Source organism: Leptidea sinapis, chromosome 8 (genome assembly GCF_905404315.1).
Source record: "Leptidea sinapis chromosome 8, ilLepSina1.1, whole genome shotgun sequence".
NCBI classification, from domain to species: domain Eukaryota; kingdom Metazoa; phylum Arthropoda; class Insecta; order Lepidoptera; family Pieridae; genus Leptidea; species Leptidea sinapis.
Window position 1 is genome coordinate 13,964,812 of NC_066272.1, and position 19,876 is coordinate 13,984,687.

The 19,876-nt window shown below is 34.7% G+C and overlaps 1 protein-coding gene across 1 annotated transcript; it reads right to left on the reverse strand.

Moving 5' to 3' along the window:
- Positions 1–1,998: 1,998 nt before the first annotated feature.
- LOC126965694 (cytochrome P450 6k1-like) lies at positions 1,999–18,402 on the reverse strand. The gene is made up of 8 exons (XM_050809430.1): positions 17,984–18,402; positions 13,361–13,516; positions 11,406–11,590; positions 10,424–10,584; positions 8,907–9,025; positions 6,906–7,011; positions 4,549–4,800; positions 1,999–2,620 (listed from the first exon to the last, which is right to left on the reverse strand). Exons 1-8 carry the CDS (start codon positions 18,350–18,352, stop codon positions 2,457–2,459), a joined length of 1,512 nt encoding a protein of 503 aa, XP_050665387.1. The 5' UTR covers positions 18,353–18,402; the 3' UTR covers positions 1,999–2,456.
- Between the last annotated feature and the right edge of the window lie 1,474 nt (positions 18,403–19,876).

Consider the following 19,876-nt stretch of genomic DNA (forward strand, 5'->3'; position numbering starts at 1 on the left):
AATCTTTGGCCCCTATACCTATTGTTAAATTATATGGGACCCCTATTCCGTGGCCCCAACATTATAAATATTTAGGTGTTACGTTCAACAGTAACATGAACTTCGCAAAACATATCAGCACGGTTTGCAATAGAGCCCGGTTTGTCCTTAGCCGCCTGTACCCGCTTGTGTGCAAGCGAAGCAAACTACCGCTCAGACACAAGGTGACATTGTACAAGACCATCGTACGTCCCATTATGTCGTACGCAAGCATCGTGTTTGCCCACGCACCGTCGAGCCACTTGCGGCGTTTGCAAGTGGTTCAGAATAGATTCACGCGCACGGCCACCGGAGCACCGTGGTTCGTTCGTAACGTAGATCTCCATCGCGATCTTGAGCTGCCGACCATCGCTCAACATTTCAAGGTATCGCGACGCTACTTTGATAAGGTGGCCGAGCACCCTAATATCTTGGTGAGGGAGGCATGTGCTTACACTCCTCTAGACCACAGTCTGAACAAACAGATGCGACCTCGACACGTACTAGTCGACCTGGACGACTATATTACGATCGCGAACGCGACACCAACACCATCACCGACACCGACACCAAACCAACCACACCGCCCTTGAAGACGTAGGCGCGGCCGTGTACATCAAACTGCTGCCACTCATCACTTTGACGATTTCCAGCGGCCACAACCTAATATAATACGATTCACACACTTTGATAGAAGCCCGACGAGATAGTCCTCGTCCTGTAATCGTTAAACACCACTCACACTCACATCACAAATCACACACCTACAATAACACTACACACAAATAGTCACACACTTACATACACTCACACATACTTACATACATATATCACCGCACTCGCCGGTGAGTACGAAGTCTCTTCAAACCTAGAGTCCACTGGACTAACAGATATATTAGATCGTTAGTGATCTTCTCTCCATCCAGCCTAGTGAGCAGGCAGTCCGAGGTTCGAGTCTCCTTCCGAGACGCCCCGCTTCTGTGAGCTACATTTTCAGCCTCCAAGGCCCCGCCCGGCTTCGCTGTAAAAGCCTTCAGGGCTATCAGCACAGAGGAGGTTTTTAGTCAGTAGGGGGTGTTTACACCCGAGCCCGACATGTGGGCTCCGTTTCGGGGTTTTCAATACGTAAATGTATTTTACTCCTCTCGAAAAAAAAATATATCCTATTTTGAATAAAAATATTTGGATTTGAATATGTTGATTAATTAGCTATCTAATATTTTTGAATTATTACTTGGTATCGCGGCAATCGTAAAGAATAATGCACTGCATCACGATTTCATCTGTCTATTACGATAAAGGCTAACCGTGACCAAATTAACTCATTATACGTAATCATATCACGACATATCTGATGATACGACAGCACTGACAATACGAGAAATGTTGAGAACTGAAAACGATCGCGCTATCATTGGCCAATAAGTCACGCGAACCCTTTCTTCTGGCGTTCATATGATAAGAGCTCCTGAGAGAACGCTTATATAAAACAGGCAAGAAAAGCACTCAGATTATATTGATGACTCCACTTTATTAGATTATAAAAAAAATTAACAAAAAACAACCGACTTATACTAAAAATCATAAAAATCATTGCGTATTTTTATGAAATATAATTTATTAGTCTATTAGGCGATTATTGTTTGTTTTGGATTCAGTGCCCTCCCGCCGCCGCCACGCTCTCGCCTCTCGCCTCGTAACGTCGCGCGTGCGACACAAGCACATCTCACCTATAACTATGTATGTAGATACAAACCTACCTTGGCTGACACCGACTCGAAAATATCTTAATTCTTGTTATTATTCTTCTAGTGTTCTCAGAGAGTAAAGACATAGCTTATTATTACTTGACCCGTAAGTCCGTTTATTTTCTCACTACCGATTTGGCTAATTTTGGTTTTGAATTATTTGTGGAAGTGCAGGGAAGGTTTAAAATGTGAATAAATAGGAAAATGCTTGGAATTAAACAAAAACAACAAATTTGTTTTTTTTGTTTGATGCGTTTCGACGGGGGAATTTATTGACGCAACGGTTTGACAGTTATGGTGTGAAACAATTTCATTACATCAACAGGGTGCATTTTTACCTAGCAATTCTTGATGTGAGGATATTGACAAATTCATAAAGAAACTTTATTTTATTTATTATATAGAGAACAACGTCTGTCGGGTCAGCTAGTATACAATAAAAATACGATACAAAATATCTTTTATTTCACGAGAATTCCTACCAAAATTCAGAATCACAGGAATCCTTCTTAATTGTCATTTCGTAGCTTAAGTCCATTTTCCAAGCGTCTCAATACGTAATCCATCAAGTAGGTATATTTTATCTCTTTTATACACAGTCATGAAGAGAGTGACAAAACACAATTGATCACGGATTTGGAATTGAGACGTGTATTGTAAAGGAACAGGCTTAAATACGATTCACCACCCTCAGTTCGTGCGCGGCACAAATTTGACACTTAATCCATCTTCTGGAGACAGTATCATAGCGTACGGGTCTACCGCGACCTTGTGTGGAAAAGTTGGTTCCAGTTTGTATTTATGGACGATCTGTGCTAGAGCCGTTCTTATCTGCATCAAACCATAGCGTTTTCCTAAAAATAAATATAAAATTATATATAAGCAAAAATTGGTCTATTGAAAAGTTGGATTAAATGTACGTAAGTGTAGTCATAAGTCACTATATAGCACAAGATGTAAAAAAATCAAAGACTTAGCATATACTAACATAATATGGACGACCTCACAGCCTGATAATTCGTGAAGACCCCCTCCTCCTAATTTGTAAATGGGGAGGAAAGAAAGTCAAACGCCATCAATTCGGTTCTGGCTGTGGACACTGTTCCAGCATAACCTAACCTAACCATTTTTTATAAATTATAGTTGATAGAGCTTTAGTCCAAGATTATAATGCTTTCACTCTTATTACAAGGTTGCATTACCTATTTCAAGAAAATAACGAAAACAAAAATCTAACCTAAAACGGGTAGATCACGTAAATAAAACGCAACATGAGCTCTGGCATGGCCACGGGAGGCTAAAAACTGTCTATTGTAAATGAAAAATATTGAAATGAAACGTAAAAAATAGTCTGAGCTAGACGGCTTCAGCAATAATATTTTTTGGACTAAAAAAGGCTAAAACTCAGAGTTGTGAAGCCAGTTAAAAAACAATAATTATTTTACGTTTATTTCCTATCTGAGATATTTTAATATTTTTTTGTATTGTATTGTATAAAATTATAATTTTGTGTTACATAAAATAAATTAATTTATATTGTAATAAAATTTTTGCCCGAGACCAATAGCATTATTGGTAATGGCTAAATAGGAGATACTTTAAGCTATTGTAAGAGCAAATTTGCACCACCCTATTTGATAGCAAATAAATGAATATGAATAAGGATTGGTCTCCGCTGCGCTCCAACTAGATACCGCACTATCTAAGAACAATAGCTTTTTTATTACGGCAACTGTTAGATACTTGTGTGCGTGGCATCTTTCAAATTTTGTAACATACGCTTCATGTTATTTGAAATTAATTACATTGATTTATTCATGCTGATATCAGATATGTGGTTATTGATCATATGTGATCCCAGTGTCTTTCTTATTTCTTGTAGTATAATTTTTACCAAGTTTAACTACGCAACCCGGCATTTTATTTTCAATTATTAGCAAAGTTTAACAGAATATGCGGCAAGTCAACGTCACACATTGTTCGAGACTTGCCTCAATTCCCTTTAGTTGGTAGTTTAAGTTGCCGCAATTTGCGACTACGTCTGCGGTATCTAGTTGGAACGCAGCGGAGACCAATTCTTAATCTAAGTTTCCTATATTGTTTATTCCGTTTCTATCGTAGTTGCGTGAATGTTCCTGTGTTCTGATTCGTGTTCAGCAGTTTTACCCGTTTTAAGAAAAGATTTTTTTTTCATTATTTTATTCAAAACGGTGCATTACCTAGTAATAAGAGGGGTAGCATTATAATCTCTTCGATTATAATGCTGCTAAAGCTATATCAACTATAACATTTTTTACCTTCTAATTCATGCTACGTGGGATACTAAGTCCATTGGTTCTGTTATACCTCTGGTCTTGCAAGTGGGTATTCGAGGCGGTAATTACAAACGATTTGGTACCCGTACGCTCGATTAGTTTCCAATATATGCCATAAAGTACACTAAAGAAAAACAAACACAGTAATCATCACCAGTGGGAGCTCCTTTGTTCAGGCTGCCGGCTAGATTATGTTAACCACAACGGTGCCTATTTCTGCCGTGAAGCAGTAATGTGTAAGCATTACTGTGTTTCGGTCGGGCGCCGTAGCTAGTGAAATTACTGGGAAAATGAGACTTAACATCTTATGTCTCAAGGTGACGAGCGCAGTTGTAGTACCGCTCAGAATTTTTGGGGTTTTTCAAGAATCCTGAGCGGCACTGCATTGTAATGGGCAAGCCGTATCAGTTACCATCAGCTGAACGTCCTGCTCATCTCGTCCCTTATTTTTATAAAAAAAATCATACCGATGCAAAACCGGGGTCCATCTCCGAAAGGTAGGAAAGTGTATTGTATATTGTCATTGTCAGATGTTGGAGATTCATTTCTCTCTGGATTCCACACCTCCGGCTGCGGGTAGAGTTTCTCATTATGATGGATCCCGACCACATTCACAAGCACAGGAATCCCCTTTTCAATTGTCACCTCGTCGTTCAACTTGTACGTTTTATTACAAACTCTATCTAAGTACGTAACTGGCGGATATTTGCGTAGTGTTTCTGTAATTAATATATAATTAAAATTTGAACAAAACTATGGATTTATTTTCAATAGTTTTAAGCTCGTCCAGTCATTAGTTTTAAGTTAGGATAAGAAATAGCAAATAGCCAGTTTTTCCCAGTTTCCCCGCAAACCATATGTGTTAGTTATAAGCAAAATAGAGTTTTATCCCCCAATACGTAGATATAGAGCAAGAGCCGGTGAACCCCAGACCTACGATATTTTATAAAAGCTGAAAGTTTGTCAGCGCATGCTTCCAACACAAGGTAAGAACGATGGACCATTATGGAGTTTGGGTTACAGTGGCTTTGGCAGGTAAACTACTTATTCTCAAGTTTTATATATAAAAAACAGCTTTTTTACTATGACGTAAGTAAAATTATAATTTCATGAACATTAAGGGTGTCTGGCATGGGGTTGCCACGATGTTAAGCGTCTAGCAACGAATAACGTGATTTTTAATAATATTCTGAAGGTAATACAGAAAAATCGCACTTTATTATTTGATGTTCGTAGATCGGTATTTTACACACCTTTAGTACCGTTTAGCTGCCAAAGCCACTGTAACCCAAACTCCATAATGGTCCAACGTTCTTACCTGTGATGGGAGCATGCGCTGACAAACTTTCAGCTTTTATAAAATAACGTATGGTTGGGGTTCACGGGCTCTTAGACCAATAGGGTTATAGGATTAAGATTCTGAGACGTACATATTATTAATTGTAAATTGATTATAAGTAATTAGATATAAGTGGTTAGACATAGAATTAGATAATAACTAGATTCTAAGTAATTTTGTACATAATTTAATAATGAATGTCAAAAACATTAATAATATATATTTATAATGATAGAAGATAGAGATTGTATATTAAAATGAATAATTGATATTCTGATCGGCACTTTTTTGCTCTTTATAGTGATTTTCATTATTATAATACTAGAAATAAGGGATTGCTTGTAACTAATTCTAGTAGGCTTCATAAGATACATAATAGCTTCCAGGTTAGCCTAGCCTAGCTTAGCCTAGCTTTCCAAAACGTATACACTTTTAAAGTAAAGCTCCAGCCACTGTTCATGCATTACCTATACACAAATTTAAATGTGTTATTAAAAAATGGCTCAGTTGTAAATCCTACAACTCCACTGCTGAATATCTGAGTGATCGGACAGCCTGGGACTAGATTATGACTATTTTATAGCAATTACAATGACAGTACAATATTATATGTTTTATTAAAAAGAGCGCAAAAAAGAATGCTGGGAGAGTTTCTTGCCCAGTTTCTTCTTTGTCAGAGCGCCGAAGCGGTGGTAGTATTTGAAGTGACATCAAAAAGAATTCTAAAGGGATCAATTTTGAGAAAATAAATGCCTTTAAAATTCCACCAGGTTCAAACTTTTTATCATTCTGCAATTGTTTCTAAGCTATCTTTAGGATTTCTCCCCGGTATCCTAATGGAATGAAAAAGTATGTTCTGCACTAACACAACAATGTACTGAGTAAGCTCCTTTTAGCAGGGAATCACTCCCCGCACAGATCTTTTCAATTATTTTTTATATAATTATTGCTATTTGAATAATTGTTATTGAAAAATATTATATTTACCTCTCAGATTATTCGACTTGAGATAACGTGCACTCATATTAACTTACAAGTAAAATATAAGTGCACTTATATCAATAAGTGCGATATAATCAATTTCAGTTTCGAGAAAACTGCTTTCTATGATCATGTCCGCACTACCGTTAGAGGGCATGCAAAATTTGTAAAATATATATTTATAATTGTTTATAAATCACTAGTGTCGTCTTCTTATCAATTACATTATTTTATTTTATTGTTATAGATAAATACCATGTGTATTAAAATTATTAATATATTATATTGTATTTTAAAGATCAGTTGTTGAATGTTCTTGCAAATTTTCGTCAGTATCAATAGTATGGACTTTAAAAATTGACGTGAATAATTGTCGACCATTCGTCGTTGATTCGAGCGTTCGGAACTCAAAAATAGTTTTGATGTATGTGTAGCGTATTCTTTATCTATTAATAGAAATGACGTTCTATATTAATAATATATTTATATAAAAGAAATACTCACCATAGATACATGCCGACAAATACTTCAGATTTATTAAATCATCGTATTCCAACACATTCTTGCCACTTTCATTTAAAGCGTTGTCGATATCTGAATACAGCTTCTCCTGTGGAATTTAAAGGAAATACATTTTAAATTTTAGCCATTGTCCAGCAGTTGACATCTTTAGGCTGATATCAAATCAAATCAAAATTTTATTCATGTAGGTCAACGAAATAACACTTAAGAATGTAAAAAGTTTTCTTTTGTTTTTACATTTACCACCGCCTCGGAATAGGTTGAGCTTTAATGAGAAGTAGTGGCAAGAAACTTATTGCCACTCTTTTAAATCAAAATTTATACCTACATCGTTATTAAAATAATTTCAATGCCATAAACGAGAAAGTCAAAAAATACACACCGTAAATAAATAAAGTTTTTTTTGCGAGCGTTTTAGGCCAGCTATCGCCTCCCTCGACCATATTTTAGGGAAGGAACGACCCGTTCCATGTCGCCGCCACAAGCAGTGATATATGATGATGTTGATGATAATGACATTTTAACCTAATAATTGCCCTGAGTATTTCCATGCTTTATAGGTCATATAACTCATTGAAATAATCTTAGGATATTGATCTATACTAGCCGATTAGTTAATATAAGAGAACAATGCTAAATTAAAACAAGTGGTTTACCTTGTTTTCACATTATATTTTATTTTTCTATCTAATATTATAATATGTGTGTATATATAATATTATTATATGTATGTTATCAGCTGTAAAGGGGATCCTGTAGATGAAGCCACAACCTGAGAGTTGAACAAAACATACAAGATTTTATGACGATACGTCACTCGAACGGTTAGCTCAGTTGGTTAGAGCACCGGCATGGAGCGCCGGAGGTCGTGGTTTCGAATCCCGCATTGTTCATAAAAATTTGTTTTTCCAATTTTTTTTGTGAATTAATTATATATTGTAGATTAAAGTTTTGTAATCCTACAATTTTCAATAATGTCCTAAAATGTAGTTTCAAATTATGAATACAGTGTAACTTGTAATTGAGTAACTCCTATCTATATTATTGCTATATATATAATTTGTATGTAAAGAATTTAAAGAGAGTAATTTGTTAGTTGCCCTAAGAAATAAATAATCTTCTGCGCGACAAAGGCACAATACAGTAATAGAACAAAATATATGATAAAATAACAAATATATAATATAATATATGACCAACAATAAATATATCTAAACAGACGGTCACTCATAATATATATATATATATATATATAAGTACTCTTATTATCTATCTGTTTTACATAAGTTTATCATTATTATAGTATATAATTAAACTGTGTATTTATAAGTTAATATTAATTGTAGACGATAATATAATTATTCTAACATGCCGGACAAACCTCTATGGTTTTTGTGCTGTTATATCATATATCTTTAAACGAGTATTGTATATTTCTCTGAATCTCGGAAACGGCTCCAAGGATTTTCATAAAATTTAGTATACAGGGGATTTCGGGGGCGATAAAGCTAAGCTAGCTAGGTTTCAATTTATAAAAAATATAGTTTTAACCGACTTTTATTGAGAAACAGCTACAATAACATTAGAATACAAAGGTAAATTTTGCCACTATATACAAGACTGTTATAGCTCAAAGGGGACATTGGGTGATCCGGAAAGCAGAAGACCCCGGTTCGTATCCAGATGTCGTGTTAATTTTTTTTTTGTTCAAGGTTTATATATTCTTAAAAATCCGAGCAAGGCTCGGTCGTCTGGATATTATTAATCAATTGTAATTCTATTTTTCATAATAAATAAATAAGTAAACAGTTCTTAAACTTGACAAGGGTGGCGATCCCACAAACTTGGTTTTATCTTTACACTGACCCCCCCTACACATCAAAAAAATAAAATTGCGTCCTCTAAAAAACGCAAGATAAGGCCTAAAAATGTAACATTTCAATGGGCTATACAACATAGAGATTAACATTGAATAGTGCTTACCTGAGCCTCAGGATGATATGCGAGTTCATGAAGACAGTAAGAGAGTGTTGTCGATGAAGTCTCCACGGAACCCAATATGAACACAGCTGCCTGAGCTATCATTAAGTTATCAGCTAATTCTGGAAATATAACAAGTTACATAAGATCGTTGCATTTTTTTTCCCATATAAATTATATACCCCGCGCCCGCTCATTGTATGAATTATTTGTAATGCGATGTATATATAATTTTGCTAGCATAATAATAATTATTTGATATCAGGACTATTTATTTACATTATCACACGTTTTGACAGCACCACACTATAGTAATAGAACATTACTTTAACTTCATACTAGAGCGCCCGATACGACGCACGCACACATACACACGATTTACATGGTCGCTAAGCAATCTTGGAAAGACAAAACGCCACGCTGTATACGCCGCCGAGACTGGTCGCTGTCTGAGTTAAATTAGCTGCACCGGGCCGTCCCCATCGTCAATCTTTTTGTATGTACCAACTAGGAATGCCAACTTTTTTTGACTGAATAAAGTATTTTTGGATTCAGTACCCAAAAAATATTATGGGCCGGCAATTGATAAAAAAAGAAATTTTTAAAATCATTTCTATGAATATGTCTAAGTACTTTGAGAACTTTCGTTTAGCTTAGAGTTTAACTAAGAGTTTCTTGCGCTGCTTCTTCTCTCTCAGAGCGCCATTTGTTTCCGAAGCGGTAGATGTATCAAAAATAATTCTAAAGGAATCAATTTTGAGAAAATAAATGCCTTTTATGCCTTTTAACTATCATTACAACCAAATTTTAAGTTACACACTATTAACTCTTTTTTTATCAGACTAGTACTGTCTGACTCTATTGCGCTCATCTTTCCACTTTGTTCATCACAGAAAAATGCCCTCTGTATGTTGATAAAATATAGTATTTTCACCCACTATTTATATATTTTTAAAATAATAGCAGGTAGACACATTAAATAGTAGGAAACTATATTATATAGTATGATTGACAAGCCTAGTACCAACCCTAGGGCTACACCCCGACGTAGGTATAAATTTCATGGCTGCTGGTTTACGCTACTGTTATATTACTTGTATTAAAGTCAAAGTCAAAAATATTTTATTGACATACAATCAAAAGATTGCTTGTCAACGTCAATCACTAAAAATACAATTCAGATAGATACATATTAATTACACAAAAGTTTAAACATATACATATTTTTAAATTAAAGCAATCCAGTTAAAAAATACAATGCTGAATCATAAAATCCATAAAAAAAAAACAACTATAATAGTATTCAATTCCATATTGTAATATCGTTTACGTAATCTTCAAAACTGTAATAAGCCTTCGACATAACATATTGTGACAGTACGAAAGTAAAAATGCGCTCGGGGCGAGTTGAGACGTGCAGGTGGAAATCGCGCATTCCATAAAAGTCCATTGATACTTTAGACGTGTAATACTTATTTTAATATTTATTGTTCTCATACCTGACGCAGTGATTTACATACCCGTATCAGTGTCAACAGGGAGTTTCAGATTTTCTTTCAATTTAAGCAAATGGTTTACGAGATCTTTGTCGGTCGTTTTTCCTGTCGTTTTTCGTTCATTAACAACGTTCCAAAATATTTCTTTGATGTATTCGTTCGCTTCAGCTGAGAAGAGTTTTAATCTGGAATATTTATTCCAATCATTTTTAGATTTAAAACAATATGTATAAAGGACATAAATGAAAGGACGAATATTTTACTGAATACTGAAAGAGACGACAATGACTTAAAGATTCTATTCAACATAGTTCTTAGTATTTAAATAAAACAGTTTTTAAAGTATTAAAACGCGTGTATTTGCAACTGTGCATTTAACTTAAATAATAATAAAAATGTAACTTATACGCAAAATGAATGTAAGAACACAGTTACATTTTCACGCGTTTTAATCCTCTAAAAGTGTTTTATATAAATGTGTTACACTCGCGTCAATCAAAGAAAATACTAGTTCTGTGTATTTTAATCTATCCCCCTTATTCATAATAGTCTGCTAACTTAAAGCATTGCTAATTTTCACTCTGTCTTCTTCTATTAACCTACGTCAGAATGAGAAAAAACACTCCTAAGTGGCTGTTTAAAGTTAGCGGACCATTATGAATAAGGGGGTAAATCTTTATCTGATTCTTACCAACGGAACAAGAAACAGAAAATACATACGGATCTGGAATAAACCAGAGATAGATTTTTGAGTGAAACTTTTGTACATGATAAAATATTTTCTTCCCAGGAGGCAGTACAAAATGCTTTCACACAGTTTTTCGAATCTAGATGACCACAGTTCTATCACAAAGGCATAAATGACCTTCCTATTAGATGGCAGCAATGTATAGATAAAAAAGTTAATTATTTTGATTAAATAAATATGTGAAATAAAAACAAAAAGAATTGAATTATTCAATACAAATCGGCAATTTGATACTTTAACCCCTATTGGTATATTTACCGGAGAAAAGCAGCAACAGCCGGCATCACGAATATCATCGTAAATTCAAGTCCTCTCCAGAGGGTGAACTTCACCATGTGGCTCGTAATAGTCCACAGTGGGGATTTCTGGCCGTTTAGGGCACTTGCACGTATACCAAACACGCTGTAGGCAACCGTGTCCGAAGTGTACATCGTGAATAAATCCTGATAATATAAAACAAGTTAAAAAAATAATTTAATTAGGTAATCAATAAGTTTCAGTTCTAAGTATGGGGGAACCCCCAAAATTTATTGTTTTTTTTTTCTATTTTTGTGTGAAAATGTTAATGCGGTTCGAATACATCTACTTACCAAGTTTGAACAGTTCTTATAGTTTTGGAAAAAATTGGCTGTGACGTACACGGACAGACAGACAGACATGACGAATTTATAAGGGTTCCGTTTTTTGCCATCTAGCGGAACGGAACTTTAAAAAATGTAAATTTATAAGTGAAAACATAGTAATAGTAGTTATTGACTACCTACATAATATAGTACAATACAGTAAATGCATCAATCCACAGATACCGTAAATAAAATAAAGGCATTATGCGAGCATTTTATTAGCTTATTATATATAAAAATATATAATAATTAAAAAAAGAGAAAATAAAAGAAATACAAAGAGTGTAAGTCGTAGCTTGTGACGCACGCTAAATTAATAAACCTGACCTGTTTTCATCGGTTGTCTACCACCAAGAGGCTCTATCTAGACGTATAAATTACCTGAGGTTCTTTGATTGAATGTGACAGAATACGTTACTATTTGGATTTGGTAATTATGATTTGCACATTGAAATCCGGATTCAGAATCGATTGACAGATATACTGAGTGGTTTTTTGAGAAGCGCGGTGATGGCCAAGTCAGAAACTATGATACTTAGAGAAAAGTCGTCGATCGTCGTCTAACGGCCGTTCCCAATATAATATCTACAGATAGAGATAAATAACTACCTTCTAATTATAATAAGTCATTCTTAACACCTCTTACATTTTATTGGGACGCGTGAATTGAAATTTCCATACAAACTTCTATCGCTGGTAAGCTATACGTCGTCCCATTGTCAGACAGCGTGAACGGATAAGGTGAGTTAACAAAAAGTCGAAAAGTTTATTGAGACAGAAAAGTTAACGATAGTTACGATTTTTATCTCAAGTAAGAGATAGACTGTATATTGGGAGCGGCCGTAAAAGGGTCGACTTCCGTCAAAAGTACAAGAAATTTGAAAAAACTAAATATGCAGTTATTTGTTTCTTATAAATCGAGAGCTTGCCTCCTTTCACGACTTTTGACTAAGTTTTTTCTCTAGTTTTATTATGGCTTTACTTTGATAAGATAAATATGAATAGACGTGAATAACGAAAGACGATCAATGTCATTTGTCATTTGACGATATTAGTTTATACTTTCAACAAGTTCCATTTCATCGTATGTTCAGTCCACTGTGTTCTGACTAGAAACAAAATTCTTATGAAATATATCGATTTTTCTTGTATTTGTCTTTATATGAGTTTTATATAGTACAAGAAACAAACGATGAAATTATTTAATCAAAAGCTGGTGAAATATGCTCAAATGTTACATAATACAAAAAACCGATTTTCTTCGTTTTTTATTACGTGTAACCGAACAAGTTAAATGTTCCCTAGTGTACTTAAGTACAAACTTAGCTAATCGACATTTGAGAAAAGCAAATTTTTATTTATGATACGCATAATTCTTAAGTATTTCTCAAACGATTTGAGAATACTTAGTTGAGAACCATTTGAGAACTGCTACTTTTCTCAATTCAAGAACCGGGTGTAAGTATCGTAGTTTCCCACGTGGCTATCATCGTCCTTTTCAAAAAATCATCCTGTATAAATCTGGCTTCCAAAAAATTCTTAACTTAGCATTTCTTAACTTCACATTTTGAGTTAATTTTCCAGTCTTACCTTCAAATCAACAATTTTGTTGCCGTCTATATAATCTCTCTTGATCTTAGCAACAAGTTGTTGCGCATTTATATTCATTAGTTCCGTTATCGTCTTGAGGCGTAGTGACGTAAACATTGGCGATAACTCGTGTCTCATGCTCGACCATATTGGGTTCTGGAAAATACATTTTCATAGTTATAGATTGCATATCGCAAAATTACATGTTTTTATACCGTCATAAGGTATGACCTCAAAAAAAGTAAGAATCACACACACACACACACACAAATACCCTATTCCTATAATATTTCTGTTTTGTTATAAAAAACACAAATTTATTGATATGCCCCGGAACACGGTTATATGCGTAATACAGCCGTGCTATTTTCTGTCGAAAAATAGTAATGTGCAAACACTATTCTGTTTACATTACAGTCGGACGCATCTTTGCACAGCATCAAAAAATATGTAATAGTACAATTAATATAGAAGTCATACTCCGCAAAATCAATTAAAGAAATAGGGACTCTTGCGGCCATACAATAAGGTGTAATTCAGATCGCACATCGCTAATAATCTATATTTTTATTCACCTAGAAGTTACCCCTCTTTCTATCGCGTGACTGACCTCTTCTGACGACATTAGGGTTGTCTTTTTTGCCTACAACTGTACCTACCTAGTAGGTACTAGGTCAACTTTTAAAATAGCTTAGTTTTTCTTTAAAATACATAGGTATGTAATCGTAATTTAAAATCAATAATGTTTCGTTGTCAAACTTACATTAGTTGCAGTTAGAAATGCATGCGTTGGAAGACCACGACATTGTCAAACCTACTCAGTACTTAGGAAATAAATAGGTAGCTATCATGAATGGTAATTTTAATTATAATAATAATCACTTTAAGTTAGATTGTTTCAGCGTCTTTAGAAAGATTAAAGTAATTATTTTGGATCGCAATATTGATTTTAACTCAATCTGCGACTTAGGTACAAAATAATGCCGGTGTATGGAAAACTCGTAGCTAGTGAAGGTACTAGTCAAATGAGATTTAACAGAAGGTATGTGCCAAGGTGACGAGCGCAATAGTAGTGCCACATAGAATTTTTTGGTTTTTCAAGAATTCTGAGTGGCACTGCATTGTAATGGGCAGGTCATATCAATTAGCATCAGATGAACGTCCTGGTCATCTCGTCCCTATATTGTTACAAAAAATATTATGAAAAAAGGATATTACAAAAAACGAATGATAAAAATATTTGGACAGGCTAATGATAGTCTGCTTATGTTAAAATATACATTTGTAATGTTTATTTAAAGATAAAAAGTTGAATTATGGCAGAAATCAGAACTTTATACTGTTTAACAGAACGTTACCATTACAGATTTTTGTACAGATATAACAAAATTTTAGATGTAAATAAAAATGTAAAAAAATAGAAAACTTTCAAAAGGGGGTGCTAACGATGATAGCAACATTTACTTACAAATTGGAATCAATACTAGCAAATGAAATACGAATTTAATTTTCTTTTAAACTCGATTTCATTCAGTTTTTATATTTGATTGTGATTTTGTATTTAAAGAGGAAATAGTTATTGTAATTTTGTACGTATGCATTTTTATTTTGTCAGGAATTAACCCGAAAGCTACATGACAAATTGTAAAATTTCTTTCACGAGTAAAATGTTTTTTTTTTTATGGAAAAGGAGGACAAACGATCGTACGTGTCACCAGGTGTTGTGTGATCACCGCCACCCATATTCTCTTGCAACACCACGGGAATTACAGGAGTGTTGCCGGCTTTTAAGGAAGTGTACGCGCTTTTTTTGAACATACACACCACACCACGAAGCACCTCACAAGGAAGCTCATTCCACAGCGTTCAAGCACGTGGAAGAAAGTTCATTGAAAACCGCACAGTGAAGGATCGACACAATCCAGATGGTGGGGATGATATCCTAATTAGTGGCATGTCGTGTCAAGGTGGAATTCGGCGGCAGAATCAGATGAAATTGCTCTTTGGAACACTCCCCGTGATAAATGTGGTAGAAGACACACTATGGAACGACCTCTCTACGCAACGCTCACTTGATCCAGCCGTTCACAGAGGGTCCGCGACAATTCCGAGCTGCTCTTAAAATGAATCGAGCTGATACTAGGGTTCGCCAGACGAGATGACAGCAACACCCAAGCCGGCAGCATGCATTGTAGCGCTAGAATGTGGGCCGGCTTGAAGTATTGCCGTGCTCTATTTATGACGCCCAGCTTCTTCGAAGACAATTTGGCTTTGCCCTCCAGATGACCGCGGAATTTGCTATCGCTCGAGATTCCGAGACTCAGTATTCCGATACTATGATTATATCACTTGGTTTTCACAGATGCTATAGTTATTTTATATTATTTTATCAAAAACATTAGAAATATTAATGTAGATTAAAATTTTATAAACAAATCAACCTGTGCAAACTTCGATTTGCAAAATTTTGCTCTTAAAAAAAGGATGGCGTTATACTATTAACTATTAAGCTTTGTTACGAAAGCTAACGACACTATTTTACTCGCCTTGCCAAATACACTCTTTCTGTTTCGATTCTTAAGTTTCTTTCGTCTTTATATCTGGATCCGCCTTTGTTGATAAATTCTTAAATTTAATGGCGTTAAATAATTAATGACCTCTTCGAAAAGGTTTAACTTCAATGACTAGAAGTATATATATGTGTTTATAGTAGAAGTATTCTTTTAAATTGGGAAATATAATTTTTGTTATAGATCCGAATAGAAAGCGATACATCCGAGTAATGAATGAAAAGCATTTTACAAAATTCATATTTAATAATTATGTTTTAAATATATCGCGAGTTGGTTGATTGAAAAAAATTTATGCAAAATACATTTTGTCAACGATTATATTGTATTGAGACAGTTTCTGGAACACTAGAAACCCTAGAGATGCAATATCTCGTGTGCCTGTATTGTATATGAGATATATAAAATATATAAAAAAAAATTTGTTTTGTAATTCGTAAAATTCATTCTCCTCACGAGGTCTACTTTTTCCAAACATAATATAGTAGATTCAGTAAATCCTATTAAATATCTATAATGTTAAACCTCTCCGAAGCGGTCATTTATTATTTAAAGCCATTTTATTTAAGACTTTAACTTTACTTATCAACAAAGTCAGGTCAAGACATAAAGACGAAAGAAGGCTGTATGTGGACAAGGCTTAATAATTAAAAATATAACGCCTTGCTTGTTTAGAGAGCAAAGTTTTGCAAATCAACAGTTGCACAGGCTGGGCGTCATAAATATAGCACGGCAATACTTCAAGCCGGCCACATATGGAGTATTGCTGTCATCTCTGGTCTGGCGCACCCCAATATCAGCTCGATCCATTTGACCACGTGCAACGCAGTAAAGCCTGAACTTTCCGGAGATCCAGTGCTCTGTGAACGGCTGGATCACTTGGCGTTGCGTAGAGACATTGCTTCATTGTGTGTCTTCTACCGCGTTTATCACGGGGAGTGTTCTGAAGAGCTGTTTCACCTGATTCCTGCCGCCGAATCCCAACTTCGCACGACACGCCACAAGTTAGGATATCAAACCCACCATCTGAATGTGTGGCGGTCCTCCACAGTGCGGTTTTCAAGGAGCTCTCTTCCACGTACTATAAAGCTATGGAATGAGCTTCCTTGTGCGGTGTTTCCGGGACGATACGACATGGTTACCTTCAAAAAAAGCGCGTATACCTTAAAGGCCGGAAATGCGTACGCTAGTTTTCCTCCTTTTCCATAAAAAATTAAAATTAAAAAATCTACATTTGTATTTCTAACGTTTTTGTTAGTAAAATAATATTAAATGAGTACGGTTCCAAGTTTCTGCTCTGATCAAATTCTGCTCGTGAAATTAGTTTTCGGGATATAGATTACAAACAAAAATGCATACGTTCAAAATTACAATAGATGTTTCCTCTTTAAATACAATATCACAGTCAATTTTACAAACTTAGCGATATCTAATTTCAAAATATAATAAAATTTACATATAATTTGTTTTACGGAACAGTTAATTCCAATATCTAATTAAATATTGCTATTATCTAAGAGTATCATTCTAAGAGTTTTCTTTTTCATTTTTTATTACTATTTAAAATGTTAATATAGCTGTAAAATTGGTAAAATGATAACGATTTTGAACAGGATAAAGTTATGATAATTGCCCTAATTCAACTATTTTTAAACCTAAGCCTTTTTGAATAAAGTTTATTTGACGTTGACTTTTTTTGAAGTAGACCAGTAGGAGGCTCCTTTGCACAGGATGCCGACTAGATCATAGTAACGGGTTCCGTAGCTAGTAAAATTACTGGGCAAATGACACTTAACATCTTATGTCTCAAGGCGATAAGCGCATTTGTAGTGCCGTTCAGAGTTATTGAGGTTTTCAAGAATCTTGAGCGGCACTGAATTGTAATGGGCACGGCAATTATTATCACCTGAACGTCCTGCTCGTCTCCTCCCTTATTATTATAAAAACAAGATAGAAATTGCAGTCCTAGACTTGTAAAGGCAATTACAGCAGCTTCAAAACATGCGATCACGTCTAAAAATTTATAAAAATAATAAGAATAAATTTCATTTACCTTAACTGTAAATATATTCAGTGATCCCAGTGGGTCCGAATAGCCCGAGTATAAATATCTGTTTTGGAAGTATTCGTGGTCCTTCACCAAGATCTGTTTAGCCAGCTCGGGTGATTGCACAATAAATACCGGTTTCCATCCCATAAAAATACCCACGTAATCCCTTGGATGTCTCTGCCATAATTCATAAAAATAGTCCCAGAAACTTTTCCGCATCATAAAACCTATGTTTCCCAGTGGAAATGTGGGCACTTCGTACACGACTCCGCGGTTTTTCCAGTATTGAAAAACTATAAGCATATATAGGTAAAATAAAGTAAGAAATAAAAGTACACTTAAAGAAAACCACTGCACTAGAAACCACGCCATATTGATTTAATATGTTTTCCTGTTGTCCAGACGCACGTATTGCTTATACGAATTATATTCAGTAAATGACTAAGTTATATAGTAAACAAGATTAAGACATTATCAGGTTAAGTTCAAGCATTTTATTTTTCATACTCGTAGATCATCATTATACAGGGTGTTGTAATATAGTATTGTTTGTGAATTATAAATACATGGTAAGTATTTGACTAATAACATAGATTTTTGACGATGTGATATTTGGATTGCAAATAAATATATATTAATTGAAGAAAAAAAAACATTAAAAATAAATATTCTAATTTGTTAACTTACGGAAAGATAATTCCGTGCAGTGCAGTAATGTGTAAGCATTACTGTATTTCAGTTTGAAGGGCGCCGTAGTTAGTGAAATTACTGGGCAAATGAGACTTAACATCTTATGACTCAAGGTGACGAGCGCAGTTGTAGTGCCCCTCAGAATTTTTGGGGTTTTTCAAGATTCCTGAGCGGCATTGCATTGTAGTAGGCACGGAGTATCAATTACCATCAGCTGAACGTCCGGCTCGTCTCGTCCCTCATTTTTATTAAAAGGAGTGCGGTGATGCATACACACTTAATTTATTTATAAGATATGTATAAGTATAGATGATTTGACAGCCCGATAATGCATGAACACTGATTTGTCAATGTGTGCGTTAACTAGTGGCTTATGATTTACAATACAGAGGAGCTTATGTCAAGTGTGGCTGACTGTTTACGACATGTCAGTCAAAATAGGTTACAGTCACAAAAGATTCGCTTCCCTTTCCTATCTCGCTGTATCTCCGTCAGAGATGTTCTTCTCTCTCGTAGCTTTGTTAGTCTACACGCTAATATATCCAGCCTAGCGAAACTCTCTAAGAAAAAAGTGATTCACTCGATTGTATGAATCGTTCAGTCATTGAGAGATTGACAGATGACGGTTATAATCTTGTAAAATACAGTGATAGCCGAAATCCACTACAAAGGTTGATGCATCCAATATACGATAATTTATATTTATACACTTAACTCTTTATTACTTTTTATAAAATAATTTAAATTATTCAAACATGAATCAAATATTGGATGCAGCACCTTACAAACTAATTTCTTTTATATATTACAGCCATTGTAAAATACTCTATTTGATTGAAAATAGTAGCTGTGAGTTTCTTGTATTTTCTTCTCACGAGCTCAACTTTTTCCGAACATATAGTAGATTCAGTATTTTAAAAGAAATATTTATAGTGACGATTCAAAAGCGCTCAATTTATGCCTAATTGAATAAAGTTTATTTGACTTTGACTTTGAGAAATAAGGGCATAAATTTACATGTGGCTGAACCGTAGCCAATATGGACGCGCTAGAGCTCGCTCAAATAATAGGTTAGGGAAGAAGTTTCTTCGCATTAATTTGAAAGCTCAAGATAATTTTGTTCAAAGTTTAATGACATTTAATGGCAGTATATATGCCATATTGTTCGATGACTTTTTGCCGTCTTATAAGTATTGACATGATCCC